We start from the raw sequence: 21104 nt of genomic DNA, 5'->3' as shown, positions 1-21104 counted from the left end.
CAACTGGAGAAAATAACGTCAATCTGACTAATGCATATTTTCAAGAAAAGGAAATAGATTGGTCTCGTTGCCTAGGCATTTGCACTGATGGGGCCACATCAATGACTGGGAAGAATACTGGATTTGTAGCTCAAACAAAAAAGGTTGCATCAGAAGTCTCTTGGACTCATTGCAGCATCCATAGACAAGCCCTTGCAACAAAACGCATGCCAGAGGGACTGAAGGAAGTGCTGGACAATATAGTGAAAATGGTGAATTTCATAAAATCATGGCCAACAAATTCCAGAATATTTCACATACTTTGTGAAGAAATGGGTAGTATACACGTCTGTGTGTTGACCCATACTGAAGTTAGATGGCTCTCAAGGGGTAAAATCCTTGTGTGCTTGTTTGAAGTTAAAACGGAAATCCTAGTTTTTTTTCAACAGCCACCCTTTCCACCTTGACAGCTGTATGGAAAATAATTTCTGGCTCCAGAGCCTAGCTTATTTAGCAGATATTTTCTCAAGAATTAATGACCTAAATTTATCTCTTCAAGGCCTCAATATAACAGTTTCCAATGTGCAAGAGCCAGTTGAATCCCTGATAAAGAAGTTGCAGTTCTGGGGAAGTTGTTTGGAAAACAATCAAATCAGTAATCTTCATGACTTCCTGGTAGAACATAAACTTCAGTTGGATCAGTGCACTAAAACCAATATAATTGCACACCTAAAAGGACTTTGCACAACTTTCAAGGAATACTTTCCAGCTATGTCAGGCGATAATGACTGAATTCGCAACCCTTTTGATGATACCACTTTCTCAGCACAGATATTAAACACCAAGGAAAAAGAGAAATTGATTGATATCTCCTGTGATTACGAACTGAAAAGGAGTTGCAGAAATCTATCATTGATCAACTTTTGGCTGAGTTTAAGAAACGAGTACCCCTTTCTGGCAGAAAAAGCTGCTGCAGTTTTGTTACCATTTTCAACAACATACTTATGCGAGAAAGCATTTTCCTCGTATGCACATCTGAAAACCAAACACAGAAACAGACTTGATGCCGACCCAGACCCGAGACTTTATCTTTCTCCAGTGGTTCCAGACTTCCAAGAGCTATGCAGAGCAAAGCAAGCGCATCCATCACACGGAGGAAATTTAAACTTAAATCCCTGGAAATATTCATTTTTAGGAGGGGGTTCACGAGATGTCACAATGTAGTGAAAGGGGTTCGCGGGCTCTTAAAGTTTGGGAACCACAGCTCTAGGGCCCTCGCTCCTTCAGTGCACAGCTGGGGAAATGGGCAGATCAGCAGACAGCTTGGACTTTCACGGGTACAGCGGTCTGAGAGCAAGAAGGGAGCAAGACCCCCCCCCCCCCCGCTCCACAGCGGGCTGTGTCACTGCTCCCCCCGGATCTTGTCTGAGCACGCGCCAGGACTGGCCACGCGCCCCCTGCCTCTGAACGGGCCGCGCGCTCAGCCGGGTCCGGGTGTCACGTCATCGCTCTCCCCCCCCACCCCACCCGCCGAGAGCCGCCCGCGCGCCTCCGCACCCGGAAGCACTTTCCCTCACACGTCAGCGGCCGGCGTGTGACAGCCGGCGGCGCTTTGGCGGCCTGGAGCTGTCTCCCGGCCCCGCTCCCCTCTCCCCCCCTCCCCGTGCGGTGCATGTTCTCTAGCTGCCTGCTGGTGCTCGCGGCTCGCCTCAGCCCTCGCGCGCGCTGCCCCCGAACCGCCGCCGCTCCTCGCCGCTGCCGCCTCCTCATGAAGCCGCTGGTTGTGTTCGTCCTGGGCGGGCCCGGGGCTGGTAAGGGGACCCAGTGCGCCCGCATCGTGGAGGTGAGAAGCGCAGCGGGGAGGGTCTCCGCGTCCGCAGGAACCCCCCCCCTCCAGTGCCGCCGCCTCCTCCTCGGAGAGCGAGCGGACTACACCTCCCAGCATGCAACGCGGCGAGGGGCTCTTGGCCTCTTCCCTGCGAAGCGAAGCGGGGCATGGCGGGACGGGTAGTTTTGTGGCTCAGCCTGCGCGGGGTCTCGTTTGCGTGGCCCTGCAGGGTTGAGCGGGGGCTTGGACATGGGGGTGGGAGGCGGCCCGTTATAATGGTCTCCCTGCGGTTCGGTTCCCGTGTTTAGGCGGTTAGGGAAGTTCTAGCTCTCAGACTTGGGTAAAGGGGCAAAAGGCTGTTTTGGGTGGGTTTTAAAAGAAACCCCCTCTTGTTTCTCCAAGTGGACGTTGGAGCCCCCACATTTCCCTTCTGGGCACCCAAACTGCACTCCCAGCCTCAAGGGCCCTCGCTCCTTCAGGGCAAAGCTGGGGAAATGGACATCTCTGCAAGGGGGGGGGGGGGGGTAGAGGCACAGACGCCCATACTAGGCAAGTCACACGCTCTTGTGTTTGTAGGCCAAGTTCTGTCTGCATGTTATCCTGGGTAGAGGTAAGAGTGGGGGTGCGGGTGGTATTGTGCGGGAAGATGTTCATGATTAACATCAATCACAGACCTAGTTAGAGCTGATGGGTGTGCTTGCCAGAGTCTAGGGACCTGTGTGTCCCATTTCCCCTTACCTTTCTGCCAGGGCCTCTGGATACATTTACACTGCTAAACCCGCAGCATCAACTCAGAGCCTGGGTCAGTTGAGGCCTGGTCTACACTACAAAATTAGGTCAGTATAACTACATGGCTCAAGGGTGTGAAAAATCCACACCCCTGAGTGATGCAATTAAACCAACCTCTCATCCCCCAGGCATAGACAGTGCTAAATCAGTGGGAGAATTCTCCTGTTTCCCTAGCTACTGCCTTTCAGGGAGGTGAAGTACCTACTTCAATGGGAGAACCTCTCCCGCTGGAGTAGGTGTCTTCACTGAAGCACCACAGTGGTGTAGCTGCACTGCTGCAATTTTTTCAGTGTAGACAAGCCCTGACTTGAATTGCAGGGTTAAAATTGCAGTGTTTAGACATTTGGACCCAGGCTCTGATACCCACCCCCCTTGCAGGATTTCAGAGCCCAGGCTTTAGCCGTAGCCCAAGCCCAAGCATCTATACTGCAACTTTTAGTCCCATGAGCCTGAGTCAGCTAACCCAGGCCAGCTGTGGCCATGCTGCAGGTCTTTTATTGCAGTGTAGGTGTACCGTCTGTGTCCCCTGTTTCTTACCCCTTTCCCCAAGGTATCTTTTGTATATTTTGTACAGAACCTAACACAACTGTGGCCCCCTCAATGACTGGCCTTAATTACCCCCTACTGTTTGTGTTCCACTCCACGAGGGAGGGTTACCAACAACTTTTCCAGGAACTACAATCATACATAAGCCATTAATAGATTTAAGAGAATGTCCTGCAAAGATACTGCAGAGAGTTTGCAATAGAAGGTACAATGGGTTTATTATTCCAGAGGTATATGGTGCTTTCATCATCATCATCATCATCATGTTCCTATTACACCTCTAGTGTTTAGGGCAGTGATGAAGCTCATCCACTCCTGTCTGTTTCTAGCAAGTCTTTCAATGGTTCCACAGCTCTTCGCCATGTTGTTTTTGGAAGCCTCATTTGCGCTTGCCTTCAAGTGTCCATCTTATTGCTACTCTGGTGAGGGAATCAGTTTCCATCCGAAGCGTATGACCGATCCATCTCCAACGTCTCCTAGCAATGACGGTGCTCAGATCCTCTTGGCTGCACTGTGTCAATAGATCTTGGTTTGAGATGATCAGAGTTGCGTACTTTCAATACTTTATAGTGCAGAATACTGGGGAATGAGAAAGTATGAGAAGTCCAAACTGTCTTCATTCCATACAACCTGCCTTAGAAAAATCCTCTGTATCTTTTGGCCCAGAACAATCTTAAACCAAATATGGTGCTTTACAGTAGTTTAAATACACAAATTGACAGCCAGAGATCAAGGTCCAAGTTCCAAAGAGTTTAGGATCTAAACATACAACCAGTACAACCAGGAAGTTGATAATTCTGAGGGCAGATAATTTCCTCTGTGCCGCTGTAAATTGTGCAAATAAAATTATATTATAAGCAACAATAGAAGTGAAATTTTGCTACTTGGCTGAATGTGATGGAGGTCACAAGTTATGCAGAGTGAATCTTTATGTGCTTTATGTGTGTCCTGAGTGAAATTAATCCTTGTCTTTTCTGCCATCAGAGATTTTCAAACTGGCATTAAGAGATTACATGATTTAATTATAGAATTTCACACAACTTTTCTAAATATTTAGAATTCATTTTAGTTTAACAGTACTTGAAGGTGGGAAAAATGTTTAGAAGAGTGGGGGGAATAGCTGATGATTAATAGCTGACAATTATTTACAAACAGAAGCAGACCTCTTTAAAAATCAGGATGATGAAATTCTGTTCTGTTGGATAGTTATGGTATATTTAAGGCTAAATGCCTCCAAATAGAGCCTTTTAAAATGGAGTAGACGTGGATATTTTATGCATGATGAGTGCCATAAATGATGGAAGTTTGTCCACACCCACATGAAAGCAATGACTAAGAACCATAACAACGCCCATATTGCTTAAACTACAGAAGGAAAAACCGCAAATCCTGGCACTAGCATTTGTTTGTTTTCTAGTGATGCGTGGTAGAGTACCGTTATAGTTTCTCCACTGTTCCATTATACCCTCGTTCTCCATACTGTATAACTTGGTTATCAAAATTTGGTCCAGACTGAAAACTGACATTTAAGATTTTATAAAGTGTTGTTGTAGCTGTGTTGGTCTCGGGATATGAGAGAGAGAGAAAAGGATACTGTCTCTCTAATTTAAGATTTTAGCCACAAAAGGGTTTTCACCATAAGTTATGAATCTAACTCAAACAGGTTTTTAAAAAAAAATTAAGTTGTGGGATGTAAGGCTCGTAACTTTCAAAAAGCCTTTTTGTTACTTTGGGTCAAATCCTGTCCTTGGTACACAACAAACAAATAAGCGTCGACCATAGGGAAGTTTTGTAGAGCTGGAGGGAATATAATTACAAGCCATTAATGCAGCCTCAGGGCTGAAGTAGCTTATGTGGCTGCTGCCCCATACCTAGAAATATAAATCATTTTGGTTTGGTATCCTAAAGTAATTGGATAAAGACCACTTGAGGAGGAGGGAGTCAAATGAGTCATTGCTGCTTGAATTGTATCCACTACCAGAAAAGTATTACATGTTAACTTTGCTAGTAATAAATCTAGGAAGGGGAAATTCTTAGGAGTAAGCAGAGATGAAAGTAAGCCGGTACGGGCCCGTACGGCGTACCGGTAAGAAAGTGGTCATCGGTGCAGGCTGGTACACAGCCGATGTTAAAGTGTTGCCGCGGCAGCGCTTTAAGGACCGTGCCGGCAGGACTGCTGACGGGGGTGGGGGGCAAAAGGGGCAGCTGCTCCGTGGCCTTTTAAATCGCCGCCGGAGCCCTGGGCGGCGTGGGCCAGGCAGTGCTGAAGGGCTGGCTAGGGGAGTCTGGCCCTAGCCCTGCCCCTTCTGCCCGAGGCCCCGCCCCTTCCAGGGGCCCAGAGCTGCCACCCCCCCCTTGCCCAGGAGCCCGGCCGCCCTTTGTACAGATAAGTCCTTTAAGTTACTTTCACCCCTGGGAGTAAGAGACATAGCAAATAGAACTAAGGCTATGTCTACACTGTCAATTGAATGACAAAAAACTTCTACCTCCAAGGAGCAGGGTTAGCTTTATTGGCAGGAGAGCCTAACTTTTGTTTTTCAGAGGTGTTAAAAAACACACACACACACGAAAGACAAAAGTTTTGCCAACAACATCTCCTTTCTTGGCTTCTGGGAGAGAAAATAAATCTCTTTAGCTCCAGTTCATTTTTTAAATACTTGCCTTGTATGACACAAGAGGGAGCACTCCTCTGAGAGCCATAAAGAGAGAGCTTCAACTCAACAGGCAGTAACCTGTTGAGTATCACTTCTCAGCAGTCTTCCATTTAAAGATTGGAAATCAAGACTCTGCCACATTTATTTACCAGATTTAAAACTGTTTCCTTTGGATTTTGATCTCATCAAAGTCAACGAATGTATGTTTTGCCATTGAGTTACTATCATTTATTATTTGCATTACCATAGCATCTACGTGCCTCAATCATCGATCAAGATCCCTTGGATGTGCTAGGTGCTGTACAAATAGAACAACAAGATGGTCCCTACTCCAAATAGATTACAATCTAAGTATAAGACAATAGACAACAGATGGAAACAGGGAGATACAATGAAACAACGAGACAGTACTGGTCATCATCGTAGGCAGTGGTGTCAGCAGACATAAGTTTTCCATAGACATCTCAGTGAAGGAGAGTTAGAAGAAGGATAATGAGGTAGCCTTATGGACGTTTACAGGGAGCTCCTCCCAAGCATGAGAGGCAGATTGGGAGAAAGCTGGAAGGTGTTTGAAAATTTAACAAGTTCTGGAGGAGCAGCCCAACTAATCCATTCTGAAAAGCATTCCAGATTAGAATTTAATGTAATTGTTAAATAGGGATGTTTCCAAGCTCACTTTAAAATACTTCTGTCTTGCTCTTTCCTGTTCAGCTATTTAAAACTATTTTAGTTTGCTGTTGTAAAGAGAATTCCAAAGATTGAGTCGATATTTCTTCTTGCATGAAAAGAAAAAATGCGGAGGAAAATTAAATGGTGCTGTAATCCCATGAAACCAAGGGGATTATTTTTTTTTCTTCTTCTTTTCTCCTTAATGTTTAACTTAATGTTAAAAATATCATAATTCTTTAATTGTAGCAAGAAGAGCTACATGTTAATTTTGGTTCTGGACAGTAAAACTTCTTGTTTATAAAAAGCTTTACTCTGGTTTATGGCTTCTGCAGTTCATAGTTAATATGTAAATAAGCATATCTAAATGCAATGCCCATTTGAATAAAAATACAGTAAAGTAATAGAGAACGTAGCTAGAGTTTCTCTTCATGGTCATTTAGGGCAAAATCTTGCATGCTTTATTTTTTTTCTCCAGCTGTCTGCAGTTTTTTGGGGATTTAAGTAATTATATAGTTTCTTAACTTGTGATTATAGCAAAACTGCCTTTCCAGGCTTCTGTGGGTAGAGTTGGAAAGCAACTAAATGTTTTTAAGCTTGCTTGGTGAGTTGTGTAATGTGTCTACTGTATTTATTTAGTAGCCAAGTTTTTAAATCCCAAGATCACAGCCATAAAAGGGAAGTATGCACATTATTATTCTGCCCAGGCTCCTTTTTTGAAATTTGCTGTGGCTATCACTGCAGCCAAGCGGATAACCCTAAAGTCTGGTTTTTTTTTTGTTCTGTACTGAAACTTAGAGTAAAGATGTACGTACGTACTCTATTTTGTATTCTTAGAATTGTAATTTACTTTTGGTACGTTCCTAGGTTATGTCTCTAATACCTGTTTTATAGAACCTAGCTATGTGTAATCTTGTTACATTTTTATGTAATATTAAAAACTTACTTTTAAAAAAAGACCTTAGGTACTTGACATTTCTGTAGTTAACTGACACTGGTACAACTATCAAAATTCTCCTTTTCTAACTTTTTCCTGCTGGGATTTATCATTCTGAACCTGAAATCTGTTCTCTGTACAGTATGATCACATATGTATTTTATTTCTGGTGTCTAGATTCTGTGGTGATGGGTGCCTTAGAAAAGCATAGGTCTAACACATGCTTTTCGGTGAGGTTTTATGTTAGAGCGTTTTAATGTTTTTAAAATGCCTTAATTGACCACAAAATACAAGGGTGATAGCAGTATTTAGTCTAAACATATATCTGTATGATATGTTTGCATATAGACTCCCTGCTGTATTTCTGTCTATACAGTTTATTGAGAGATTTCTAATAGCATCAGTCTAGCTGCTTAGCCTGGACTGCCACATCAGCACTAGGGGAAGACACTAGCTTCTCTCGTGGATTACCCGTGTCACAACCTGACACTGTCCCTCTCCCTGGAGACTGCCACCTGGCTCAACATATGTGCTGAGTTTCCTGGTTTCAATGTATGCATATAACTGAAATGCATACAAAACAGGGATTTTTTTTCCTTTGAAAAATAAGAATAAAGAAACCAGGACAACTTCATCAAAACTACCTAATATACATATAGTTCCTACTACTTAGTATGTTACATCCCCAAAGCATTAGCGAACATTAACTCATTCTCACAACGCTGTTAGGCATTTGGTTAGTAATGTTATCCCCATTTAGCAAATAGGGAAACTGGAGTACAGCTGGGTGAAATTTTTTGACCAAAACATTTTTTGGCAAATATGCAAGTTGGATGACATCAAAACATTTTGCCAATTCACGTTGATTTTGCCAGATTGTTTTGCTCAATGACAAAAAAAAAAAAAAAAAAAAAAAAACCACCCCTAAAAAAAAAATCAAAACATTTTGTTTTGACATTTTGTAAATTAAACGTTTCCAATTTTTTATCAGAGGGGTAGCTGTGTTAGTCTATCCACAAAAACAACGAGGAGTCCGGTGGCACCTTAAAGACTAACAGATTTATTTGGGCATAAGCTTTCGTGGGTAAAAAAACACTTCAGATGCATGGAGTGAAAATTACAGATACAAGAATACACCACTGACTGCTTGAGGAAACTACAATGCATTGGTGATCTTCCTGAAAACACCATCCTGGCCACCATGGACGTAGAAGCTCTTTACCCCAATATTCCACATGAGGATGGACTACAAGCTGTCAGGAACAGTATCCCTGATGAGGCCACAGCATACCTGGTGGTTGAGCTTTGTAACTTTGTCCTCACCCACAACCATTTCAGATTTGGGGACAACTTATACCTTCAAGTCAGCGGCACTGCTATGGGTGCCCACATGGCCCCACAGTAAGCCAACATTTTTATGGCTGACTAAGAACAACGCTTCCTCAGCTCTCGTCCCCTAGCGCCCCTCCTCTACTTGCGCTACATTGATGACATCTTCATCATATGGACCCACGTGAAGGAGGTCCTTGAAGAATTCCATCTGGATTTCAACAATTTCCACGCCACCATCAATCTCAGCCTGGAGAATCTCATTCTTACCTACATGCCTCTAGCTTCCATCCAGGACACATCACACAGTCTACAGCCTTTGTCTACATATTGTCTACAGCCAAGCCCTAAGATACAACCGCATTTGCTCCAATCCCTCAGACAGAGACAAACACCTACAAGATCTTTATCAAGCATTCTTAAAACTACAATACTCCCCTGGGGAAGTGAGGAAGCAGATTAACAGAGCGAGATGGGTACCCAGAAGTCACGTACTACAGGCCAGGCCTAACAAGGAAAATAACAGAACACCACTGGCCATCACGTACAGCCCCCAGCTAAAACCTCTCCAGCACATCAACAACTATCTACAACCTGTCCTGGAAAATGATCCCTCACTCTCACAGACCTTGGGAGGCAGGCCAGTCCTCGCTTACGGATAGCCCCCCAACCTGAAGCAATCACACACCACAGAAACACTAACCGAGGAACCAATCCCTGTAACAAACCCCGTTGCCTACTCTGTCCCCATATCTACTCTAGCGACACCATCACAGGACCCAATCATATCAGCCACACCATCAGGGGCTCATTCACCTACACATCTACTAATGTGATATATGCCATCATGTGCCAGCAATGCCACTCTGTCATGTAGATTGGCCAAACCGGAGAATCTCTACGTAAAATAATAAATGGACACAAATCAGACATCCAGAATGGTAACATACAAAAGCCAGTAGGAGAACACTTCAATCTCCATGGACATTCAATAACAGATTTAAAAGTAGCCATCCTTCAACAAAAAAAACTTCAAAAACAGACTTCAAAGAGAAATTGCAGACATAAAATTCATATGCAAATTTAACACCATCAATTTGGGCCTGAATAGGGACTGGGAGTGGCTGGCTCACTGCAGAAGCAATTTTCCCTCTCTTGGTATTGATACCTCCTCATCAATTATTGGAAGTTGACCACATTCACCATAACTGAATTGGCCTAGTTATCACTGATTCTCCACTTGTAAGGTAACTCCCTTCTCTTTATGTGCCAGTATATTTATGCTTGTATCTGTAATTTTCACACCATGCATCTGAAGAAGTGGGTTTTTTACCCACGAAAGCTTATGCCCAAATAAATCTCTTAGTCTTTAAGGTGCCACTGGACTCCTCCAATTTTTTATTTGACATGACTTTTCACTTTGAAATTTCCTTTTCTTTTTATTTTAAAACGAACTAAAAATGTAAAACATGTTCAAATGAAATGAAACATTTTGTTTGGTTCACAACTGTTTTTAAAAAAAAGAATGATACAGACTAACAGGGCTGCCTCTCTGAAAACAATTTTTAGCAGTTTCTCGGAATTGCCAACAGACCAAAAAATCCATTATTCGCACAGCTTTTACAGAGGAATATAAGTGATTTGTCCAAGTCCACAGAAGGAGTCAGAAGTAGAAAGCAGGTATTTCTGGCTTCCAGCACTGTGCTTGGAGCATGCTGCCTTTCTAAATAAAGAACTCTAGTCAAAACATATAGTAGTCCCATATCTGCAGCAAAGGTAGGTAGTTATTTTAAAATACAAGCCTGCCTTTAAGCTTACCAAGTAAAGCAGTTGTTTTGACTCCTTTTCACTTGCTAAATTAAAATTTAATCTACTGGCTAACATTGTCAGTGAATTTCTAAATAGCCATGTATTTTGGGTGGGGTTGCAACATGTATCTTTTAGTCTTTTGGTTTACTTTAAACATCTGATTCATTACAAGGGGTAAAATTTTCAAATGTGTCTTAAGTGACTAAGGGCTTGTCTACACTTAAAACACTACAGCAGCACAGTATAGAAGACACTACCTACACCCACGGGAGGGGTTCTCCTGTTGGCAAAGATAATCCACCTCCCCATGAAGCAGGAACTTCAATCTAGTGCTGTCTACGTGGGGACTTAGATCAGTTTAACTATGCCACTTGGGGTGTGTGGATTTTGCGCACCCTTGACCAACGTAGTTAAACCAACCTAAGTTTTGAGTGTTGACCAGCCTAAGGAGCCTATGTCTCATTTTCAAAAGTCACATAGGCATTTTTGAAAATTTTTACCCAAGGTGCCACAGTCTGCCAGGCTTCCTGCACATATTGGGTATACTGTGAAATCATGACAAGAGGCTGAAAATAGAATGCTTGTTATCCAAACTGACTATTATTGGCTGTAAGTTTGCCTTTTTATTAATAGGATAATGTAATTAATTTTAACAGCTAGGTTAATTTAGTATACTTAGAGGAATTTTCATGTGCTTAACACTATTGTTATATGTATTTCAGAAATATGGGTACACCCACCTTTCTGCAGGCGATCTCCTTCGAGATGAACGAAAAAGGCCAGGCTCTCAGTATGGAGAACTAATTGAAAAATATATTAAAGAGGGAGCAATCGTACCAGTTGAGATTACTATCAGCTTGTTGAAGAGGGTAAGAAAAGTGAATGTTGTTGTCTTGATGGCTCACGTTTCCAAGCAAACAAGGTAGTGGATGTAGCCTGAGAAAACATTTCCCTCCCTTTGAAGTGAGCAAGAGGATAACGATAGGCAATGGGTGCATGTTGTATACCTTGTTCTCCTTAAAATCACATATGGCTATGTTATGGTCCTTACAGAAGGCAAGAGGTAATGCCTTTCATTACATAAAGCACAAAGAGGGCACTTTATACATTTTATTATTTTTATAATGTTTTCTCTGACGTTTTTAACTGAAACTAACTCAAAACCAAGTGCATTCAGGGCACATTGTATTTTGTAAGAGTACATTTCAGCATCTTGTAGAATATAAAAATAACTTCCCCAACCAGATCTGTGCACAGCATGGGATTGTTGAGATCTTGCTTGACAAGTTGGAGCCCAGAGTAAACTCTTACATCCTTTGAAATTGTAAAACAATGAATCGTGAAGTTTATATCAATAATATTACTACTAAAGCTGTTGTGGCAAATGGCCGCGGCTATTGTGGTGGGTCCCGCGCTTTTCCGTGGTGTGATGGGTTAGGGTGCTACCCCTTGTCCCCATTCTTGGGCGTTGACAGCTCCGCTAGTGCCCTGGTGGGGGAGAGAAGGGGAGTTGGGAAGAGACCTGGGTCCGCCCTCTACTCTGGGTCCCAGCCCCTTCAGCTTCGCAGGCTACGTACTCTCTTTCCCCTTGGGCAGGGTTTCTCTTGGTCCTCTGTGCTGGGGGAGTCCCTTTGCTCTGCTTGGGCAGGGTTTCCCTTCCCCTAGTACTCTGATCCTCTGATCAATAACAGTACTCAGCTCTCCTTACCTTTGGCTGTCTGACTGAAGCAGGGTTTTTTTTATTAAGTCTCTGGCAGGGCCATAATTGGCTCCAGTACTCTTAATTAACCTGTAGTAACCTTTCCTCAGTCCGCAGGGAATAAGGCCCCGATCATCCTGGGGCTTATGTACCTCCCATCTATACTCTCCTGCTGCCCTCTGGCCCTGGCGTATCACACTGTGAAGCAGTGAAATAATGAGAGTGCCTTTAAGACAGTAGAGGAGTACATTCTGTAGATACGTGAATGACCAAGTTATGTTGATTAGTACCCCCCCCACAATACACCTTTCAAGATCCATGGGTCCTACACATGCCTATCATAACATGTGGTACATCTCATCCAGTGCACCAAAAGCCCCAATGACAACTATCTGAGTGAAATAAAACAATCACTATGCTCTGAAATGAACTCAGACAGAAAAATTATAAAAGAAAATCACCATATCATCCATGGGTGAACATTTTTCACAAAGTGATCACCCCGTATCTGACCTCTCAGGCCTTATCCTCAAAGGAAGTCTGCACACCTTCAAAAGATGAGCTGGGGAGCTTAAATTCGTAGCTTTGCTAGACGCTAAATATCATGGACTTAATAAAGACACTCGGACAGGTGACACATGGGAGGGACATCGGGGGGACACCAGCTAGGGGGAGCACGTGACCCCCCCACATGACTCCTCGACCCAGCCTGGGACCCCCCGCACTCTCACCATCCCACGTTACCTGGGGGGGGGGAGGGAGCTCTGTCCTCCTGCTGTGCCAGCTCTCCCTGGCATATGGAGCCACTCCCAGATGCTGCCCGGTGCAGCGCAGCGGCTGCCTGGGAGAGTGCAGCTGCCTGGGAGCATGCAGCCACTGCGCTGCACCGGGCAGCATCCCAGGCAGCATGGCCAGAAGAGGAGAGGCTCTGGCCCTGCCTCTTCCCTTCCGGCTCTGGCCCCGCCCCTTCATCTCCCCAGCTGCTGGCCCCTCCTCTCCTCTCCCCTCCCCTGGCATTTCGGGAGGGGTGTGTGACCCTTTGGGCCCCTCCTGCTCTTCCCTCTTTTTTTTTTTTGTCCTATGACTGCAGAGGTGTTAACTGGCCACTACATCTTAAATGGTCTCTTACAATGTGTGTTAACTCCTTATGCTAAACAATCTGTTCGACCTTGTATTCAGCTGTGAAAGTCTGGATACCTCACTTTTCCCATACCTGAAGAGTTCTGTGTCCGCTCCAAAGCTTGTCTCTTTCACTAACAGACATTGGTCCAATAAACTATCAAGTTAAAAGTTTGTAAATCATGTCAACATCTAACCAAAATTTAAGAGGCAAATACATTATTTTGTGTGTAAGAAGTTCTTGAACTGAACTCTGCTATCTATTAGGCTATGGATCAAACAATGGCTGCCAATGTCCAAAAGTACAAATTCTTGATTGATGGATTCCCCAGAAATGAAGACAATCTTCAAGGCTGGAATAAGACTATGGATGGAAAGGCAGACGTGTCTTTTGTTCTGTTTTTCGACTGTGACAACGAGGTATTGAAATATCATTGCTGTGTATTTTCTCACATGTTGTATGATGAGAGGCAGACAGCGAGAACAGTAAAACTGTGTTGGAGGGACTGAATTTTCCAATATGTGTGAGCATTAGCAACATGAGAAGGAAGTCCTGGACTATGACTACTGAGGTTTTTTGGCAGTTCACTTGGCAGCTATAAAACTTCTTGTGTAAAATGGGGTTAATAATCTGACCTCCTTTTGTAAAATGGTTTTAGATCTAAGTATTGCTGTTATTGTGTTCTTCAGAATAGCAAGTGTCCAGTTGCGTAAAGAAATTATATTGAACAACAATTCTGAACAATTTCGTTTTTCCTTAAGAACCCTTTGAAATCAAAAGGATTGTGTCACATAAGAATACACAAGATGCTCCTGTGACGTTAGGAAAACTTTCCACCTACAGTGTGCATAGCCTGATGCCATAGTTGAGAGCAGAATCAATTTGCCAGCATCTTCCTCTGATCACTTCTAAGGTGCTGGCAGAGTGATTCAAAATTTTTCATAGTTGGTGAATTTTACTAGGACGCTGAGTAATCAAAACAACTTTTCTAAATGAGTAACTAGATTACAATTAAAAGAACAAGGAGACTAACACGGCTACTGTTCTGAAACCTAGATTACAATGGTATTCTGACAATGATGTATTAAATTAAAATAACAAATGCCATGATATACTCTATAATATGCCATTGCCCTTGAGATGTAAGCATTAAAACTACTCAGAAACTGAAAGTTTTAAAATGTTAGATAGATTGACCTTCTGTGGAACTTTTTATTATTATTTTTAAAAATCTACTTTTCATTTTTTTTTTTTTTCAATTTCAAAATAGCAAATTTTCAATTTTGGGAAAAAATCCCATAGTTAAACTGATCAGTCAAACTTGGGAATTCAAAAGATGACAACCTGAAAAAAAACATGCCAAAGAACAAGCAACAGGCTAAATTTTTCCATCAGAAATTTCTATCAATCAGATACATTAGGGGGGGGGGGGGGAAACCTGAATGAAAACTTTCATTTTTGAAAAAGGATTTCTTCCCCTCCCCAAAAGTTCTTGTTCAAATTGTTTTGACTAGCTCTAGTAATCTACTATAATAACTGAATGGTCTTTTACTTTATTTAAGTTAAATCAGGGATGTATTCCATATGAAAAATTGTTTTAAAAGATCCCTCTCTTGCATCTTGACATATATCAAAAATTGTTTGCCATATATTATCAAGATTATTCATTTAACATTAAAATGTAACCATAATTTTATATGTATTCAATAACTATTAACCATAGTTATACTTTATTCACAATATATATTACAGATCAGAATAATTTAATAAATACAGTGATATTGACTGAACAAAAATTAAGACGCTTGTCATTCAGACCTAATAAGTTAACATGTAGTATGTGTACCTTAAATATTATAAAAACAACAAGGGGTCCCGTGTAACCTTAAAGACTAACAGATTTATTTGGGCATAAGCTTTCGTGGGTAAAAAAACACTTCTTAAAGACTAACAGATTTATTTGGGCATAAGTTTTTGTGGGTTAAAACCACTTCTTCAGAAGTGGCATCTGAAGAAGTGGTTTTTTAACCACGAAAGTTTATGCTTAAATAAATCTGTTAGTCTTTAAGGTGCCACCGAACTCCTTGTTTTTTTTGTGGATACAGACTAACACAGCTACCCTCTGATACTTACATATTATAGGCTTGCATTTTCAAAGGAGACTAATGATTTTTTTTTATGTATTCATTTTTAGTGGCCAAACGTGACACTTAGAGTCTGATTTTCAGACAGTGCTGAACGTCAGCTCTCTGAAAGTTAGGTATTCAATCTTAGTATCTCAGATTGGGCACCCAAAATCATTAGTCACTTTTGAAACTGTAAGCCATCACCTTCCCCGCTCCCCCCTCACCACACCCCCCTTTCCCAAGCCACAATTAAAAAGGCAGGTGAATCAAAAACTAATTCATATTACTGTCTAGATCTAGCTAATCTTTTGTAAAATATATGCACTGAACCATGTGTGCGCATGCTCAGTCTCCCTCAAATCTGTTTTGCACGTTAATGAACTAGGCCTATTGAACAAAGGACAAAGGTTTGTTATTAAGTCTATCTTCAGATATATAAAAATAATAGTCACATGCTTTTAAGAGTTCATTCTGTGTTTGTTGTTAGATATGTATTGACCGATGCCTTGAAAGAGGAAAGAGCAGTGGTAGGAGTGATGACAACCGAGAGAGTCTAGAAAAGAGGTACTGTACCCAGAACTTTTCATAGTTATGTTTCTTGTTTTCTTTGTATGATGTGATACATGTTTTTCTGTCTTATAGACTTCACACATACCTGCAGTCAACTAAGCCCATAATAGACCAATATGAGAAAATGGGGAAAGTCAGGAAAGTGGATGCCTCTAAATCTGTTGATGAAGTAAGTTTCAAGGACAAATAAATTTTTGGGCTTACAGTAACATGGTATATATTTTTGGATCCCTTCTTCTGAGATGTAGAGTCAATGATATCCCTTCTCTCCATCCTTTACATATAGTCTTCCTCTTTTTGGTGTGTCTATGAAATGTCAAATACTGTACAACAATTTTTTATTTTTTTTTTTGGTGGTAGGGTTCTTACAAGAGCTCCCCATTTTATCACCTTTAATCACCTCCTTTTCCTGCTCCTCAAAAACTGCCTTCTCACAGGAAGAGAGGAGGGCTAGAGAGGGCTCCATGTAGTAAGTCAACTGGGGTTGTGATGTGCTTCCTGTTCACCCCAGGGCTGAATGCATTGTATCACAATGCTATTAGCCTTTGTGCGTTCAGGATCAAGGCACCAAGCTCTAGTTCTTAACACTGAGACCCAGTGAAACAAGGTATTATGCAATCCCAGACCAGTCACCAGGCTGGATCATAATATAGATTTTTCCATCTACTCTTCCAAGGCCTGGTCTACACTGGCGGGGAGAATCAATCTAAGTTACGCAACTTCAGCTACGTGAATAACGTAGATCGATTTACAGTAGTGTCTTCACTGCAGTGAGTCGACTGCTGCCGCTCCCCCATTTCGCAGCGGTGGAGTACAGGAGTCAACGAGAGAGTGCTCAGGGGTTGATTTATCGCGTCTAGACTAGACGCAATAAATCGACCCCTGCTGGATCGATCACTGCCCACCAATCTGGCGGGTAGTGTAGACATACCGCAAGAGAGTTCTGGGGAGCAAAGGTCGATCAGGATTCACTTACCTAAACCTCAAGGATGACTGAAAGCTGGGTGTTTGGGTACATTTCTAATTGAAATGGATTCTGTCTAGTCAAATTTGGCCCAGAGTTTAGAATTTGTTAAAATATATTTTTATGAAACCTAAAACCAAATGAAATGTGTTAAGAACTGATGTAAATAGCATCTGAAGGAAGACATTTGCAGTGCACACAACTGGAAGTTTTATTGCTTCTACAAAACTCAGGAACTATGCTTCATATTCATAAGCTCTGTCTACTGCCACCTTGACTATTAACTAATTATTTACATATATACAGATAGAGCACTCCTGTGTTTCCATACATTGAATTTTTTTCCTCCTCATCTGGGAACCAGTTTTATTTCAAACAAATATTCCTGTACAATTCAAACACTGCAGTTTTTATACCAGCGCATGGAAATATGAAAATGAAGTAAAATAGAAACTAACTAAAAACAAAAATGAAATTTATTAGCCTCTTTTCATTATTGAAGCTGAATGAAATGCGAAAACTAAACATTATAAATAGAAAAAAGTTTTGGTTTTACTAATCATTGGTGTTACCCTCATATCAAAGGTTGGGAAATTGGGCCTCCATTTTGCAATTAGTTCAGTACATACAGATCACTTGTAGTCAAGCCACAAGGGTTCAGCTACCTGGATCTGCTTGTGGCAGAGGCCTGTTGTTGTTTTTTTAAACTGTATTTTTGTTGTTTAGATTTTGTTTTTTAATTTAATATTCCTTTTGAAGAGTTTTCTGCTAGAGACGGTTTGCTCTCATGCTGCCACACACACACACAAAATGTAATAATGTTGATAACCTAAAAAAAAAAAATAGATGGAAATGAGAGACTAAATAGGATTTGATGCCAGATTCCCTCCCCTCTATTCTGATATGCAGAAATTAACTACGTATTGTACATTTTAAAAAACATTGATTTACCATCAATAACTGTGTGGGGTGGTCTAACTTTAAATTGCTGAATATTTAACGTTCCATAATTTTAATTAAATGTTTCTCTCTTTCAGGTTTTTGGTAAGGTTGTGAAAATTTTTGACAAAGAAGGCTAGTTCCATTCTTGAAAGTTCTCTTGAAATTGTGCTTGAATCTTGGTTTAATAGCTGCTACTAAATTCAACACTTTTGTAATCATTTTAAAGGTTTTTTTAAATGTTTCTTGTATTCACAGATAGTTGGAAAAGCAATTAATTGAAAATGAAATTGTTTTTAAATAGGAATGGATTCATTTATTGTGGCTATAGTAGACAATACATTTCAGGATTCTTCTCTAACTTCGGTTACTTACAAAATAAAGATAGTAGTCAAAATCGATCTGGAGAGACTATCAATCCTTTTACAGTTTGCCATTCATGGGCAGCCCTTCTTATTTCTTATTGCCATAAATCTGTTTTTAAGAGTCCAGTAAATAGCAATGTTAAGCAGCAGGGCCTACGTATCTTTTTTTTATTTTTAAACAAAACTCTCAGCCTGTTTTTGGACCAAACTTAGGAAACTTTTTCCAAATAAAATTTTATGCAATTGATTGTTCTTTTATCCCACAGCTGAATTCTGTAAACAGAACTGTAAAATTAGCATGTGCATTTGTTTTAGAACTTCTTGTCTAACTAATTTAATACAGTGTGAAGCTGTTCAGCAATAGATGTACAAAGTGCTTTGGTAAAGTGGTACTCTCTTATGACTCTGGGTGCATACCATGTGTAGTAACTTATTGAGTACTTAGAGAAAATGTACCCCCTTTGTGTAGTCGTCATATGCAAGGGGTTAAGAATAGAATTGCGGTCAGTTTAGTGTCTATGCACTCACTTTGTAATGGTAATTATGCTCTTAAGTATAATGAAGTTGTTAGACAGTGACAAACCTCCAAGAAGATATATAGTAAAACTATTCTTTTAACAGTTCTGTTTTTGTAACAAATGAAAGGGCATTTCTGTATTATTGAATATTGTATTGTTGAATACTTTAAGGTTTGTTATATAGGGAAAGAGATTTTGATGGTTAAACTTGTAGTTTCCCTACAATTGTATAATTTTAATAGTTTGTTTTAAAAAGTTTTTTTTTTAATTATTGCACTTTGTTTGACCAGTTTGAATTTTTTTTAAAAATGTTTCATTCCCTTAAACAAATTAGTTCATGCTTTATGGCATTATCTTGAATTAGTGCAGTTGTCAACAGTAATAGTTGGAATAAACAAGTGACTGGTTGAAACAAGCCATCATGTATTAAAGTATTGTACAGTTGTGATATAGTTATGACTTTCTTTTGTTAAATACCATTTTTTCCACAAGCTTTAATGTTCATAGCCGTATATGGGTCCAATCCTGCATTCCTCATGCACCCAAAACTTTCATTAAAGGACATCCAGAAACCTGAGGATGATTATTTTAACTTTTTTTTTTTTTTTTTGCGTTATCCATTAAGATTATTTTTGCTACATCAGCTGCTGCTATAATTGGATGTGATACTCTAACAGACGTTGTGATGTATAGGGGAAAACGGTTTTGAATTTTTGGGCTTCAGCTCGTCTTGAAATCCTACTTGGGGAAGTCACAAGTGAGTTAATGGTAGTTTTGATTTTTAATCACAAATATTTTGGTCCTGATCCTGCACTTGGATCTGCTCGGGCCAACTCTTGCATGAGGCTCTGTTTACTTTTTTGAGGCTTATAAGACTGCGGGTTCAGAGTTTTTCATATGCAATGGAACATAGCTAAAAGAGATTTTCCCCCCAACACTTGGATGTTTAAAATCAGACTATTGAGCACAAAGAGTATGAAGCTTAGTAACACAGAAAATATGCACCAGGCCTTGTTCCTGAGAATTCGGAAGAGTTTCACAAAATCCTTTAAATGCTTTTACCTGATTAATTCCCCCCCTTTTCAGAACTACTGAACTCTGTTTTCCATATCTAAATGTGCTGACCTAAGACAGGATGAAATGGAACTACAGTTCTGATATAAAAGCTAAAATCAAGACTCAATCACTTTTGTAGGCAGATTGAAGAAATCTCTCTCAATATGTAAATATTTATTTTGGTGTTATTTTAATAATATTGGCTTTTAAGAGTTCTACTAAGAATAGATACTCTGTTTCCTCTCATCATATACCTTACCATGTATTTAAGAGCTGAAGCCAAATAAGTAGCAGTTACTTGGGAATAAGTTTAAAAAAAACTGTTTTAAAAACAAAAAATGTTGGCAATATTGAATTTGGAGTAAATTGTGCATTTTGTCCTTTGAATAATTTTGTCCTTCTGTTTATTGAAGATGCCGTTAATGTGGCACTTAGTTTTATTCAAGATTGAAATTGAAATTTAATTGAAATTAAATTAAATAAAAAAATAGAAGTCATATATCAATGTGTCTTTTCCATGTAGTGGCGTACGGTACAAAGAATTTGAGTAGTTGGGCCAATACATTTTGCTCTGTGGCTTCATCCAAGTTCCTGGCTTATATTTATGATCTGCCATGAAAAATGACAAATTAAGGATATATTCCTATACTTAAACACACAGGTTCCAAGGTCAGAAAATGAGGCCCCAGAGACCCTACTCAACCCAGGTTAAGACCTGGGCACATACAGTATTTGAAAATATGGCTTTGCTCCTTCTCTCTGATATGTATATAATGTTATCTAATCATGCAGTGATCATTCATCTGATCCTGATCTGATTCTGTGAAAGAAAAAGGACCCATCAGTGTTGGGACATGGATCAAGAAAGCTGTTTCTGGTCTACAACTGCTATCAAAAGGATCATATTTCTTTCCCTTCCACCCCCGGCCCCCCAGAGCTTTATTCAACCATCAGCTGCTCTCTTTGGTGCCAAGGCACTGCAAGCTCCTGTAGCCATCTCTGTGCTCTCAAGGGAACTTTTCACCTTGGAGCTAGTATGGATGTCCTTTCGCTGTCTGAGTTCCCCCATAATTCTTTTCAATGGCACTTGGTCTTCTCTAAGTGTGTCGGCCCCGTGCGCAGCCTGTTGAGTCTTAGATGCCCCATAAATCTGGCTTCCTCAATAGAATCCCATTATTGGCTGTAGACGAGACATTTGTGATTCATTTTT

General features: G+C 40.8%; 1 protein-coding gene across 1 annotated transcript; it reads left to right on the top strand.

The window, feature by feature from the left end:
* The first annotated feature begins 1552 nt into the window (after positions 1 to 1552).
* Positions 1553 to 19412, top strand: CMPK1 (cytidine/uridine monophosphate kinase 1). The gene is made up of 6 exons (XM_034779550.1): positions 1553 to 1822; positions 11260 to 11406; positions 13623 to 13775; positions 15970 to 16046; positions 16125 to 16221; positions 18054 to 19412. Exons 1-6 carry the CDS (start codon positions 1652 to 1654, stop codon positions 18093 to 18095), a joined length of 687 nt encoding a protein of 228 aa, XP_034635441.1. The 5' UTR covers positions 1553 to 1651; the 3' UTR covers positions 18096 to 19412.
* Positions 19413 to 21104: the final 1692 nt, after the last annotated feature.

This window comes from Trachemys scripta, chromosome 8, assembly GCF_013100865.1.
Source record: "Trachemys scripta elegans isolate TJP31775 chromosome 8, CAS_Tse_1.0, whole genome shotgun sequence".
NCBI lineage: Eukaryota > Metazoa > Chordata > Testudines > Emydidae > Trachemys > Trachemys scripta.
This window is presented reverse-complemented; position numbering and strand designations above follow the sequence as displayed.

Bases quoted from the DNA above. Each gene is read 5' to 3' on its own strand.
- CMPK1 (XM_034779550.1), top strand. From the start codon at position 1,652: ATGTTCTCTAGCTGCCTGCTGGTGCTCGCGGCTCGCCTCAGCCCTCGC. The intron at 16,047-16,124 runs GTACTGTACCCA...TCTGTCTTATAG, and splicing joins CGAGAGAGTCTAGAAAAGAG to ACTTCACACATACCTGCAGT. The intron at 16,222-18,053 runs GTAAGTTTCAAG...TCTCTCTTTCAG, and splicing joins CCTCTAAATCTGTTGATGAA to GTTTTTGGTAAGGTTGTGAA.